The 13,628-nt window shown below is 43.5% G+C and overlaps 1 protein-coding gene across 1 annotated transcript in view; it reads left to right on the plus strand.

Moving 5' to 3' along the window:
• Positions 1 to 13,628, plus strand: part of drd3 (dopamine receptor D3) — a gene marked incomplete at its 3' end in the record, with an annotated part of 31,671 nt that overhangs the window by 13,720 nt on the left and 4,323 nt on the right. Inside the window, exons 4-7 of the mRNA XM_084048538.1 lie at positions 379 to 515; positions 5,046 to 5,239; positions 8,549 to 8,596; positions 10,311 to 10,677. Of these exons, the coding sequence (XP_083904664.1) occupies positions 379 to 515; positions 5,046 to 5,239; positions 8,549 to 8,596; positions 10,311 to 10,677 (746 nt within the window). The remainder of the gene's footprint in view (positions 1 to 378; positions 516 to 5,045; positions 5,240 to 8,548; positions 8,597 to 10,310; positions 10,678 to 13,628) is intronic.

Below are 13,628 nucleotides of genomic sequence, written 5' to 3' on the forward strand. Positions count from 1 at the left end.
CTTATTCCCATCTCTCTGACATCCCGATCACACTCCTCTTTCAACAACTACATTCTCTCTCTGTCTGTCTTTCTGTCTCTCTCTTAGTCTCTCTCTCTTGGTCTCTCTTCGTTACTTTATCTCCCTCTTTCTCTAATTATCACTCCTTTTCCATTTTGTCAGCACTTATTTTCCTTAATTAAAATGTCTTCCACAAGCCCCTTGTCACAGTACGTTAATGCTGTGTATGTCTTTCTCTTTCTGTGTGTGTGTGTGTGTGTGTGTGTGTGTGTGTGTGTGTGTGTGTGTGTGTGTGTGTGTGTGTGTGTGTGTGTGTGTGTGTTGGCGCGTGCGTGCGTGCGTGCGTGCGTGCGTGCGTGCGTGCGTGTGCACACACAGGTACACAGCCGTGGTGATGCCTGTCCTGTACAACACTACCCACAGCTCCAGGAAGAGGGTGTCTGTAATGATTGCCACAGTGTGGGTCCTGGCGTTTGCTGTATCGTGCCCCCTGCTGTTTGGCTTCAACACCACAGGTCAGTGGTCAACCAGTGGTGGGCAGCAACAAAGTACAAAATCCGGAGTGTTCATTTAGCTGAGTGTAATTGACCCGTAAGGTTGTGGGACAAGGGTATTGGCTAGCTCTGACAGAAGTACAGCTTCAGTTAGTAATGGAAGTTGAAATGCACATAAAGAAACTCAATGAAAGGTACCGTATAACAAGTAGCATTTGTCACTTGCAGTTTGTAAACACATTATTCAAAGTTTGCCCCTCTTAATTTTTCCCCGTAATCATAGGGGAAACTGAGCTGAATAAACAATATTGAACCTCTAAAGAGCCATAAAGGGGCTTAACGGGTTCTTTGTACATGCAGTAGCAGTGCTATAGCGCCTCAACCACCCCAATTAACTGCTCCAGAACTACTGAGGAACCAATATTTGTGTGTATATACTGCACAAAGGTTGATGTACGGAAACATCCCAAACTAGAAAAAGTGCTCCTCGGAGCACAGGTCTCCGCCAGGTCAGGTAGGCTATTGTGGCCTCCTGGTGGCGCTATAATAGGCCAACGTGAAAAGGGTGCCATTTCTTCTTAGGCCTTGCACGACAATCGGACACTGACTGCATTCATGATTTGAGGCATTTTGTTAAAAACATGTGTTTCGCTAAATTAGACCTGTTGGTGGCGCTATAACAGGCCAATGTTAAAAGGGTGGCATTTGTTCCTCAACATAGTGTGAATGTGCTTGCAAAGTTTGAGCGCAATTGGACGGTGCGTTCATGATTTGCGGAATTTTGTTCAAAACAAGCCAATAATGCAAACTTTAGATGTCAATCTTAGCCAATCAGTATGGAATATAAAAAATCAAACACATCTTTCGTGATCACATGACTATAGAGATCATGTGTACCGATTTGCGTGACATTTGGATAAAATTGGAAGGAGTAGTATAAAAAAATGTGTTTGACATAAGTCGGCCTCCTGGTGGCGCTATAAAAGGCAGATGTGAAAAATGCAGGGCAAAGGTTTTTCCTTGACCTATAGGGAGTGTGCGTACAAAGTTTTACCCAGATCGGTGCAATTATAGGTAAAAACACGAATCGGCCTGTTATAGCGCCACCATGTGGCTGATTTGAAAATGTTCAAATGGTAGTTCTTCCTCGGCCTAATGGGAATGTGCGTGCAAAATTTCACGGAAATTGCATGCTGTGTTCATGATTTGAGGCATTTTGTTCAAAACGGAGCACTCCTGCAAACTTTGGAAGACATTTTTAGCCAATCAGGATGGAATATGAGAAATCTGAAAGACCCGTTTCGTTTAATGACTATAGAGATACTGTGTACCGATTTTCGGGATTTTTGGACAAAATCTGTAGTAGTACTGTCAAAAAATGTGTTTTGCACAAATCGGCCTCCTGGTGGCGCTATAACAGGCCCCTTTGAAAAAATTGGGGCAGAGGTTCTGCTCTGGTATCCAGGGACTATGTGTGCACAGTTTGGCTGCGAGCAAGCCAACGGTGCCAGAGATTAGCTGTACACAGACAGATCGAATGACGGACGGACACACGGACACACGGACACACGGACACACGGACGGACGGACAGGGGGTAAAACATACTCTCTCGCCATGCCTTTCGGCCTGGCGGAGACAACAAAGTAAAATAAGAAATACAGGCTGAGGGAAGGACATATGCAGATGCAGACACACACTTCTTGTGGGTGATGATTTAGAGGGATCATACATTGTTTATTAGGAAAAAAACATTTCATTTTTAAGGGAAATTATGTCAAGGGATGTTAATACTGTAATACATTTTGGGATCAATACGCATGGCGTTGGTTCACAGTAGGAATACTTTAATTGTTGGGGGGGGGGGTATAAATACATGCTCACATGAATACGGTACTCCTCTCAATCATGGCTTCAGCCCAATTCCCATAGGATAAAATAAACGATTACATGAACACAAACCAGTAACATTTATCACAATATATAATTCCCTCCGATGCATTCCCATAGGCAAACAATAACACATTAATATAAAAAATAACAAATATAAGCATGCCCTGAGGCATGTTGGTAAGTCTATCGTCAACTACTCACCGCCAGGGACACCACAGGACATTTATAATAACAAATAGTGCAAATAATCTTCCACAGGCAGTAATCCATCTTCATTTTATCGCTGTCAAATCTCTCTCACCGACCTGCAATATAATCAGTCACTGCGTCAAACACATCACTTCAAGAGACAGGCTTCAAGAGACAGGCAGACGAAGAGGACATCATTCAAAACTAATGACAAAGCAGTGTCAGTTACAAGTAGATACAACTCAAAATTAAGTGCACATAAACTGCCTGCAGGAACGTTAGCAGTCATATTGGTGTGACAAGGTCAACTGTATTACGGAATGATGTACTATAGTTTCCTAGAGCTGTCTCCCTCTGAACTTTCATTGTGTCTGTCCCAGAAAAGAAATCATGCAAATAATGGTGTCTTGCCTATTCTCCATCTATGTCAATCTTTCTCACACAAATTCAAACCATTTGAGACATCCTCGCAAACATTTATAAGATTTAAATTTTATTTTTTATTTCATGTTGATTGATTGATTAGTTAAAATGGACAAACAAGGGAAACAAAATAACACCACAGTGTGTGCCTGACACTACAGTACAGATTACACACGACAAACAAAACACACACATCATTGTTCAGCACCACTGTCAGCAATCTTGTCATTTTCAAACCCGCTTAAAATTAATGATCAATCACTGTTGTACATGATCAATAGCTAGAATGTTTAGAAAAATTGGCAGACGACCTGTCAGTTCATCAAGTACTCACCACTTTGGGTTCCATGAAGTCATCCATAATGCACCCTATGTCCAGCTCCTTTACCTGATCAATCCACTCACGCTATCCTGTCCCAATTGTGCTCCTCAGATAGTTCCTTTCTTCTTCTAAATTCCAAGAGGAGATAATAATTTTTTGCCATTTTTTTCTTCCAATTTAGTTTTTATGCCAATTAACCCTCCCAGTGCTCCCACACATTTCTGTGTTGCCACTGCTGGTTCACCTGCCAGTGAGGAGCCCCCACCGGGAGGACATAGTGCCTCCTTCCTACTCCTCCCGTTTAACACCCCAACTGACAGGCGCCGCCCCACCCTGTGTCCGTGCAGTGACATTTATTACTCTCCCTGCCTGCATTCCCTCCAAGGGTATTTGTGTACTTGCGGCTGCACTACTGTGAATTTGAACCCCTAGACCAGGGTCTTCAAGTTTTTTCAGGCCAATGAGCTGAGAGAGAGATGAAACAGGACCCCCACTACATATTGTATAAAATTGCGTTGCAGATTAAACCTTTTCATAGATAGCTTCATAGACTTGTTTGACAGCACTATCGTTGTGTAGCGTTGTGTTGGATTCATATTAATGTGCATTTTCAGACAGTTAACCACTTAAACTCTCAATACTTAGTAAACTTGTACTTGGTCTGCTCTTTTTACCTCCTACACCAAACCTCTTTGCCGAAAATAGCTGATCTACAAGCTCACTAAGCCTTGCAGCACGAAGCATTGTGAGCTTGTAGATTTGCTATTTTCGGCTAACGTTCCCCTCAGAATGGGGATGCTAGGTGGTTAATGTAAAAAAAAGTTCCTGGCTCTGTAATGACCTATAGTGGTCAGCTGACTTTAGGGTCCTGCTGAGCACTTATCATTTTAGCAGGTCAGTTAGATATTCAGGTTCCTGACCATGCAGAGCTCTATACAAGTGAGCACTAGCATTTTGAATAAATTGGAGGCGGTCTATGGAAGTTTTATTGAGGCAGGTGAAAACCCGAATTGCAGTAGTCAAGGCGAGAGGAAATGAATAATAATGTCTAGGTCAGTATATGAGACAATCGACCTGAGCTTCGGGATATTCCTGAGGTGGAAAAAGCAGGTACGGGTCACTGACTTGATGTGCATGTTGAGGTGCATGGCCTGATCAAAATTGACCCCAAGGTTCCTGAGCTTGGAACGCAACCAGCCACCTTAGAAGCAACAGAGGCCACAATGAGCACCTCGGTTTCAGCCATGTTTAGTTGGAGAAAGTTACTTGCCAACCAGACCTTCATAGCAGACAAACACTCATGTAAAACAGTTCAAATTAGAATTAGAATCATCAGGGCAGTCAGGGTTAAAAGAGCAATACAGCTGGATATCATCCACGTAAAAATGGTAGGAGATGTTAAGAGTTAATAATGTGTCCTAGTGGCAGCAAATACAGTGCAAATAAAATTCTACCAAGCACAGAGCCCTGGGGGACCCCACAGGAAAGGGGGACAGACATATGAGGGCCCACTGCAACTGAAAAACATCTGCCTGTGAGATAAGACTGAAAACCAGTCAAGGACACTCCCTGTGACACCCACCCATTCTCTGAGATAAAAATAAATAAAACATGGCTCTGGATGGAATCTAGGTCCCAAAAGTCTAATAGTTGCCAAGGTCTGTTTTACATGTGAGATTTTGACATTGTGTGCCACATGGTTGTAACCTCCCTCCCCCTTTCTCAGATGATCCCACTGTGTGCTCCATCTCCAACCCTGACTTTGTGATCTATTCATCGGTGGTGTCCTTCTACCTGCCGTTCATCGTCACTTTGATGGTGTACATACGTATCTACATCTTCCTCAGGATGAGACGGAAGAGGATCACCTTCCGCCAGGCCAGCGGGAAAGTCCAGCCAGACTCAGTCCTACCATCTGCGGTGAGACCACAACACAATTACAGTTACAATTTAGGCATTTACCAGGTTTTACACTCCGTCGTACGACAGTGTCGCATGCCGACAATACTGTAGCAGATGTACAAGCTCACAACGTTGTGCGGATGCAACTGCCTGCGAGAGACAAGAAAATAAATACGTGAGGTCAGGAGGAGGCTGCTAAATGTTTTAATATTCAGAGCCTGCTGTGTGCTGTCCAAAAAAATATGTTGCTGCTGTAAGCTACAGTACCTACACACTGGTTCTTCTCAACATGGCCTCGGGGGTCCCTGAGGCCAGCTAAATGATTAATAGTTAGGAGCAAAATGGATTTGGTTTCATTTGTACTGTCAGCGTTATGGGGGTCCGTGGCCTAACTGGGGTCTTTGCAATTAAAAGGGTTGAATCACTGGCTTAGGAAACAGCTTTTCACTACTTTTGAGATGGTTATTGTCGAACGGAACGGGAGATAATAATTCCATTAGCCTGATATAAGGGCAAGTGAGAAATGTATTACAAACCTTTAGCTTGTGTATACCATGAACACCAGTTTAACTTCTACATGGATATTTCTTATCTGTAGCTGCAATAATAGCCACTAATGTACATACTGTCAAAGCCATTTTTCCTTTAAGTGCTAGTAGATTATGATGTGGCTTGTTGTAGTAGGCTACGGTTTTGTCTCCCAGCTCAAACATAAAAGCTATAGGGCCCTATTTTGCTCGCGTCTTATGTCTTATTAGGCATTCTTTATTATTTTGAAAAATATTTTAAAATTGTAAAAAATAGACGACTACAAGCTCACAACACGTCACTGTAGATCGGCTATTTTCACTATTTTAAATTGTTTTTCAAAATAATAAAAAGGCCTAATAAGATTGGTCATAAGGCATAAGACGCCATGCAATATACTGTATAGGGCCTCTTGTCTCTTATACAGTAGGTGACTGTATAAGATCACATAAGTTGCTGTTGACCTATGTTTTCACAATTGGTTCTTGCATTGCATATTGGTATTGGCCTATTATATTGACTATTGGTAGCTGGTATCTAAATGATTTGCTGACAAAATCATACGATCATGTTGTTTACTTTAGCATACCGGTAATAGCATTAAAAAAATCAAACCCTGTGTGAAGGAAGCGGTGCCTTTGATGAGCCCCGTATTGATGTTGTCATCAATATTTGTTTATAGCCCAGCCAATAAGAATGTCCGGGTGTCCGGACACCCGGACAGACACACGGACACACGGACAAAGTCAGATATAGAGCGGTTGGCACCGCTAAAAATGTTGGTGGGTAAGTCAAGTGATACTGTATATACATATTTCTGGTTGGCAACTTTTCGCTTTGGCACTAAGGAGCTCATTGCTAGCTTGTTTAATGTGCAAGTGCATTGAATGCAAAGGAGTTGAGATGCTTGGGGGCGAGTTTGATCACTGTCACTGCAGGGTAGGTGGTGAAAGCTGAGGTGGAGCTTGAAGCTTGCCCTGGTTCCTCTGTTGTCACATCTATCTATCCGCTCCCACAGACCCTTCCATTACACAGAGCCATGTTGAGCGAGGAGCTTCGGCTGACAGTCTGCGATAAGAAAATGGAGGTGAAGAATCAGGAGGTAGAGGCTACCAGTGATGGAAAATGTATTTTCTTTAATTAATTATAAGTATGAATACAGCAATGTAGAAATATTCTGTTAGAGTATTCTGTTTTGTGCATACTGCCTGGAACATATAGATACAGTTTTAGAAATGGCTGATAAATGTGTCTGTTTCAGACAATTTCAGTGAGGTTGTGTGAATATTCTGGGATTTAGGTGAGGTCTCAGTGGAGATGATAGAAGAGGAGTCTCGGTGGAGACATATGGGAGAGACAGGGAGAGATGGTACTTAGTGGTGATATATACAGTAGTCGTAGGAGGATGCAGTTGAATTCAGCATGTATTGTTCTGTTTTAAATTTTCTGTTGAATGTGAAATCGAATAATATTCCTTTGAAGGAGAAATGTTCGATCTTTGTGGGGGAAGTGAGGTCTTAGGCATATGTTTATTTTATGCTTGTGTGTGTGTTGTGAGCCAGATGGTGCTTTTAATTTCAGAAAGTGTTTTGTGTGTGTGTGTGTGTGTGTGTGTGTGTGTGTGTGTGTGTGTGTGTGTGTGTGTGTGTGTGTGTGTGTGTGTGTGTGTGTGTGTGTGTGTGTGTGTGTGTGCGTGCGTGCGTGTCATGATTCAAGAAGTTGTATTTGTCACTGACTTATACAGGTACAAGCAGCAAAATGTTGTTGGGACTTGTCCCGCAGATTGTGCTACATATACAGTAACAAAAAAAGTATTAAAGCTAGAAAATAGAATAGAATGACAATAATAAAAAATATATACATACAATATACAGTGATAGCGAATTTAAACAGTCCCAAATTGCTAAATAAAATATATACATGGTTTACAGTCAAAACGCAAAAAAAAAACAAGGAATAGCATGTCAAACAAAAATAGCTCTCAATTAAATTCCCTCATCTAATGCATGCAACATACTGAACTGAAAAGCCAAACTAAATCAAACACACCTGGCCCTAATCAGCTGGCAGTCCCTCTCTGATAGTATAGTAAAGTAATTGCTGTAGTTGAGTGTTTTTGGATTCATTAGGTGAAGCTGTAGGCATTGAGGCGTTCAGGCCCAGAGAGCTCCATTGGAATACCTATCGATTTTAACCACTCTGTATTCCATACTCTATTCTTAGTAAAGTGGACCTGAGTTACAACTGCTTTATTTCACTCTACACCAAAAGAGAAATTAGACATTTGCCCGGGACCCAAACTAGATGAAAATAGCAGATCTACAGATTATTTTGTTTATGAAATACTTTTGAAAAATGTTGTTATTGTTTTTAATTGATGAAAAGTTGTGACTTTTTTTGTTTCAACTTTTTTAAATGTTTTGAAATAATAATAATATTTTTTAATGTAGGAAGCAAAAAAAGGGGATATACTCACGACCCACAAAAATTGGTCCGCGACCAACAGTACTCTACACCAAATCTCTTCGCCAAAAATAGCCGATCTACAAGCTCACACCGCAGCGAGTTGTGAGCTTGTAGATCTGCTCTCTATTTTTGGCGAAAGCTTTCCCCACAATACGGATGCTGGGGTTTCAGTGGTTAAACGGGTCTACACTGGGGACAATGCATTGGGACAGAAATGTAATACAAATTAATTAATTAATAATAACAACATTTGACTTGTGTATGAAGTCAAGGCTTTATAAAGTGTGCTCATCTTGTCAAGCTTTTGTAATTTCTTCCTGTGATGTCTCATAGGAGACCCCCAAGGTCAAGAGTGGCCTATCACCAACCAGGATTACAGTGGTAGGTGTGTGTGTGTGTGTGTGTGTGTGTGTGTGTGTGTGTGTGTGTGTGTGTGTGTGTGTGTGTGTGTGTGTGTGTGTGTGTGTGTGTGTGTGCGTGCGTGCGTGCGTGCGTGCGTGCGTGCGTGCGTGCGTGCGTGCGTGCGTGCGTGCGTGTGCTCGCGTGGGTGTATACGAGTTCAGCACTGGTCTACTGCAGTGGTTCTCAACCTTTTCAGGCCGTGACGTGACCCCCCAAAATAATTTGAACTGGGGACCCCCCCCACCCTGACAAGCACTTGGAAAGTAGGAGTTGAGGCATTCAATTTAGTTTGACTCGGTTCCACAGATAAGCATCGTGAAAATAGCCGAGCTTCTAGATCGACCCACAGTTTGAGAACCACTGGTCTACTGGATGACTAACCCTTATGACTGTGTTATCATATTCTCATTGATCCAGAGTCAGTGCTGTTTCTTTAGCCTTTGAAGTGTGTGTGTGTGTGTGTGTGTGTGTGTGTGTGTGTGTGTGTGTGTGTGTGTGTGTGTGCAGGGGCAGCCTCTGGGGGCCCGTTGCAAGAGCTAATGTGGGGCCCCCATATTACCCATTAGGCTACTGTATATGCACTTCCACCATGGACAGTTATAGATAGAAAACAGCTTAAGCTCACACTCACATTAAATAAATAAAAAAGTAATATTGTTTCGCCAGCACTCTCTTTCTTTCTTGTCTAATCTGAGTTCCCAGAAGTTTTCGCCAGCTCTCGCATACAAACGGGAGGGGCGAGGAACTTCTGGGCCAGAGCCCCGGTATTTGTGTGCGGGATGTAACTTACGCTCAGAATCTGAGCGGACACGACTCTTACCGGTCTGAGAGCTGTGCAACTCGTCTAAACAGTCCGACGAGAGGCAAACAGCAGTACACAACAATGGCGGCCGCAATTTCTCAAGGAGAAATTGCTTCCCGTCGCTCATATTTACATGCAACACCCACTGCATGTGGATCCCGCCCCCTTTTCTTCATTGGCTGTTGATTTGAATCAGAACGCAGTGGCCGCGCCCCTGCTGTGCAGGCGCTGAGCCGTCTCCCAGACTATTTCTTGTCTGACCTGTTCACTCATCACTGGGTCGAACTCAGCATGCAGCTCCGCCAGACCAAGAAATGTCCCAATATTTGGTTCCTGTAGGGTGCAATTTATGGCCACGGAAAGCTAAGTTTGCTCATGCACAAACATGTATTGTTACAACTATGACATAGCCTCGGGGTCAGAGAAGGAAACAGAAATCAGGATTCCGAGCTAGGGGCCTGGTGCCCTGCATCGGCCCTCTATTTTATGGCAATTATCTTGTGAAACGTATTCTCCCGTAATAGTCCCCCTTTAGAGTATTTATTATTAATGTATTAATACTATTACTATGTATTATTTGCTACTTTTACTACCACTCGGCACCTATTACACGCCTGTCACCCTTGAAGGGGGTCTTTTCCTGGGAGTTTTCCCTCACCCGGTTGAAGGACAGGGGGTGTTGTTTTTGTTTCCATTGTCAAATGCGGGCCTGTAAAGTTTGTTGAGATTGTAACAGTGGCTAAGGGCTATATACAAATAAATTGAGTTAAGTTGTCTCAGGTGTGCGTGTGTTTGCTTAATAGGAAGCAGCGGACAACTATAGAACTGTATAGCAGTTCTGAGGCTGTGCTATTAGCCTACGTAGCTTTGCTGTGTCATTTGTACCAACAGGAGAGTGCGGAGCCCCCCGGGCCCCCCAAGTCCAAACTGTTTCCAGGATGCCTGAGGCGGAAACGACCACGGACAGGCCCTGCGGAAAACAACCTACTTCCCAAAGTGGACATGCAGAACTACTGCAGCATTACCCACCCAACCTGTGGCCGCACTGACTTTGACCAGGGTGAAGAAGAAGGAGAGGGGGTCAAACAGGAGGAGCAGCTTCCGGTGAGGAGGAGGAGCTGTGAGGTGAAGGAGGTGTCCAACGGACGCATACACACCGCAATCCAGCCCCTACCCCACTCCCAGTCCATCCAACCACGGTTCAGGAGCTTGCACACGCGTGAGAAGAAGGCGACTCAGATGTTGGCCATTGTGCTCGGTGAGTGCTTATTGCATTGTGCTGAGAAAAGGATACAGATATAACTATTCACATTTTATATATTATATAAATTCTTTCCTTTTTAAATAAATATTTCTAATGCACCTGTTGCTGCATTGCCATATGCGTACTTACTGTAGATAGGAACACATTACAACAGCAGCTGGTCACGAGCAGTGTCCACCAGGTTGTCTGTGATGATGGCTGTGCCAATTTGCCTGCCACACACCACCTCAGTGGCTTTATGGGTTTCGACACACAGGGACATGCTACAAAGTACAAACACTCACATTTGTTGTAGAAAGGGGAAGTTGGTGCAAGCCAGAGCAGATGGAAACACCCTGTTATGACAGAGGCTGTCTCTCCTTAGTGTGTGTGCAGATGGCTGATTCATCCTATGCATCCATTATCAATCACACCTAAAAAAAAACATGAATGAAACTGTCATATTATACCAGCTTGAGCCAAGCTGAAACCCTTGAAAAGTACTGTCATGACTCTTGCATCTTACTAAACATGACCAAAACAACTAAATAATATAGCTGCAAGCAGCAATTAGCGGTTTCGAGAATAATGGCAGACTGGCAGACTGTGACAAGAGTGGCAGACTGGCAGACTGGCAGACTTTGACAGAGTGGCAGACTGGCAGACTGGCAGACTGGCAGACTTTGACAGAGTGGCAGACTGGCAGAGTGGCAGACTGTGACAGAGTGGCAGACTGGCAGACTGGCAGACTGTGACAGACTGTGGCAGACTGGCAGACTGGCAGACAGACAGACTGTGGCAGACTGGCAGACTGGCAGACAGACAGTGACAGAGTGGCAGACTGGCAGACTGTGACAGACTGGCAGACTGGCAGACTGTGACAGAGTGGCAGACAGACAAACAGACAGACTGTGACAGAGTGGCAGAGTGGCAGACTGGCAGACAGACAGACAGACAGTGACAGAGTGGCAGACTGGCAGACTGGCAGACAGACAGACTGTGGCAGACTGGCAGACTGGCAGACAGACAGACAGTGACAGAGTGGCAGACTGGCAGACAGACAGACAGACTGTGACAGAGTGGCAGACTGGCAGACAGACAGACAGACAGTGACAGAGTGGCAGACTGGCAGACAGACAGACAGACAGACAGACAGACAGTGACAGAGTGGCAGACAGGCAGACAGACAGACTGTGACAGAGTGACAGAGTGGCAGACTGGCAGACAGACAGACAGACAGACAGACAGACAGTGACAGAGTGGCAGACTGGCAGACAGACAGACAGTGACAGAGTGGCAGACAGGCAGACAGACAGACTGTGACAGAGAGAGAGAGAGAGAGAGAGAGAGAGAGAGAGAGAGAGAGAGAGAGAGAGAGAGAGAGAGAGAGAGCAAAGTGCACATGTCTGAATTAACAGGGTCATGTTTTGCATAATGCAATTTAAATGTAAACTGTGACAAGTGGGGTTTGAGCCGTGGACCTTTGGCACATGAGACTAACACTGTATTGATCAAGCTATTCAATCGACAGCCTTGGTCAGTGAGAAGGGAGAATCCAACAAAACAAAACAAAACAAAAGAGGGAATGAAGTACATCATACATTGAAAACAACTACTCTCAATAAGCGTTTCATTTAACAATTGCATGTTTATTCATTGATACAGTCATGTTGTGTGTAATGCAATTGAGTTGAGGTCTGCATGAGGTGAGATTTGAACCGGCGACGCTCTGGTATCAAGGCAGATGATTAAGCCATTGGGCCAACAGACCCGAACTGATGAAAAGGGAGTTCACACACATGACACACTTTCACGCAAATTGCTCAGAAATACTGGATTTAAATGTTTTTCAAACTGCTCAAAATTGCAGACAATCTAAGGGCGGAGTTTACTGGTTAACAATCGCACATGCATTCATTGATACAGTCATGTTGTGTGCAATGCAATTATAATGAATTCTACATGACGTAGGATTCGAACCAGGAACCCTGTGGTTTCAAGGCAGATGATTAAGCCATTGGGCCAACAGACCTGTACTAGTGAAAAGGGAGTTCACACACATGACACACTTTCACGCAAATTGCTCAGAAATCCTTGGTTTAAATGTTTTTCAAACTGCTCAATATATTTCGGAATGGAAACTAGTGGAAAATAGTCGATCTACAAGCTCACAACGCGTTGCTATCTAAAAAGGTGTGAGATTGTAGATCGGCTATTTTCACAAGAAAGTATGTCATACATAAAAAAAAACTACTCTCAAAAGCATTTCGTGTTATTGTCTAAACATTGCACTTGTCTGAATTAACAGGGTCATGTTTTGTACAATGCAATTTAAATGTGAACTGTAATAAGTGGGATTCGAACCAGGGACCTTCGGCACATGAGACTCACACTCTACTGGTGGAGCTATCCAATACACAGCCTTAGACAGTGAAAAGGGAGAATCCAACAAAACAAAACAAAAGCGCGAATGAAGTACGTCATACATTGAAAATGACTACTTTCAAGTATGCATTTCTCGTCATCTTTAACAATTGCACATGTATTCATTGATATAGTCATGTTGTGTGCAATGCAATTATAATTAAGTCTACCTGAGGTGGGATTCGAACCGGCTACCCTATGGTTTCAAGGCAGATGATTAAGCGATCAAGCTATTGAACCAACACACCTGAACCTGTGAAAAGGGCCTCAAACATGTATTTGACACAGTTTCATGCAAATTGCTCAGAAATCCTGGATTTAAATGTTTTTCAAACTGCTCAAAATTGCAGACAATCTAAGGGCAGAGCTTACTGGTCAAAGTGATACATGTGTTCCTCATGAGTCAAGGCACATGTGTAAGCAGGTTTAACGGCTGTCGGCCAAACGAGGCATGACTTTTGCCTGTTTAAAGTTTGCATTTTCAAAAAATTGCTATAGCGCCCCCCTTTGACCAATTGGAGTAAGATTGGTTTCAGTGATAC

This window comes from Gymnoscopelus microlampas (assembly GCF_963454915.1).
Source record: "Gymnoscopelus microlampas genome assembly, chromosome: 22".
Lineage (NCBI taxonomy): Eukaryota > Metazoa > Chordata > Actinopteri > Myctophiformes > Myctophidae > Gymnoscopelus > Gymnoscopelus microlampas.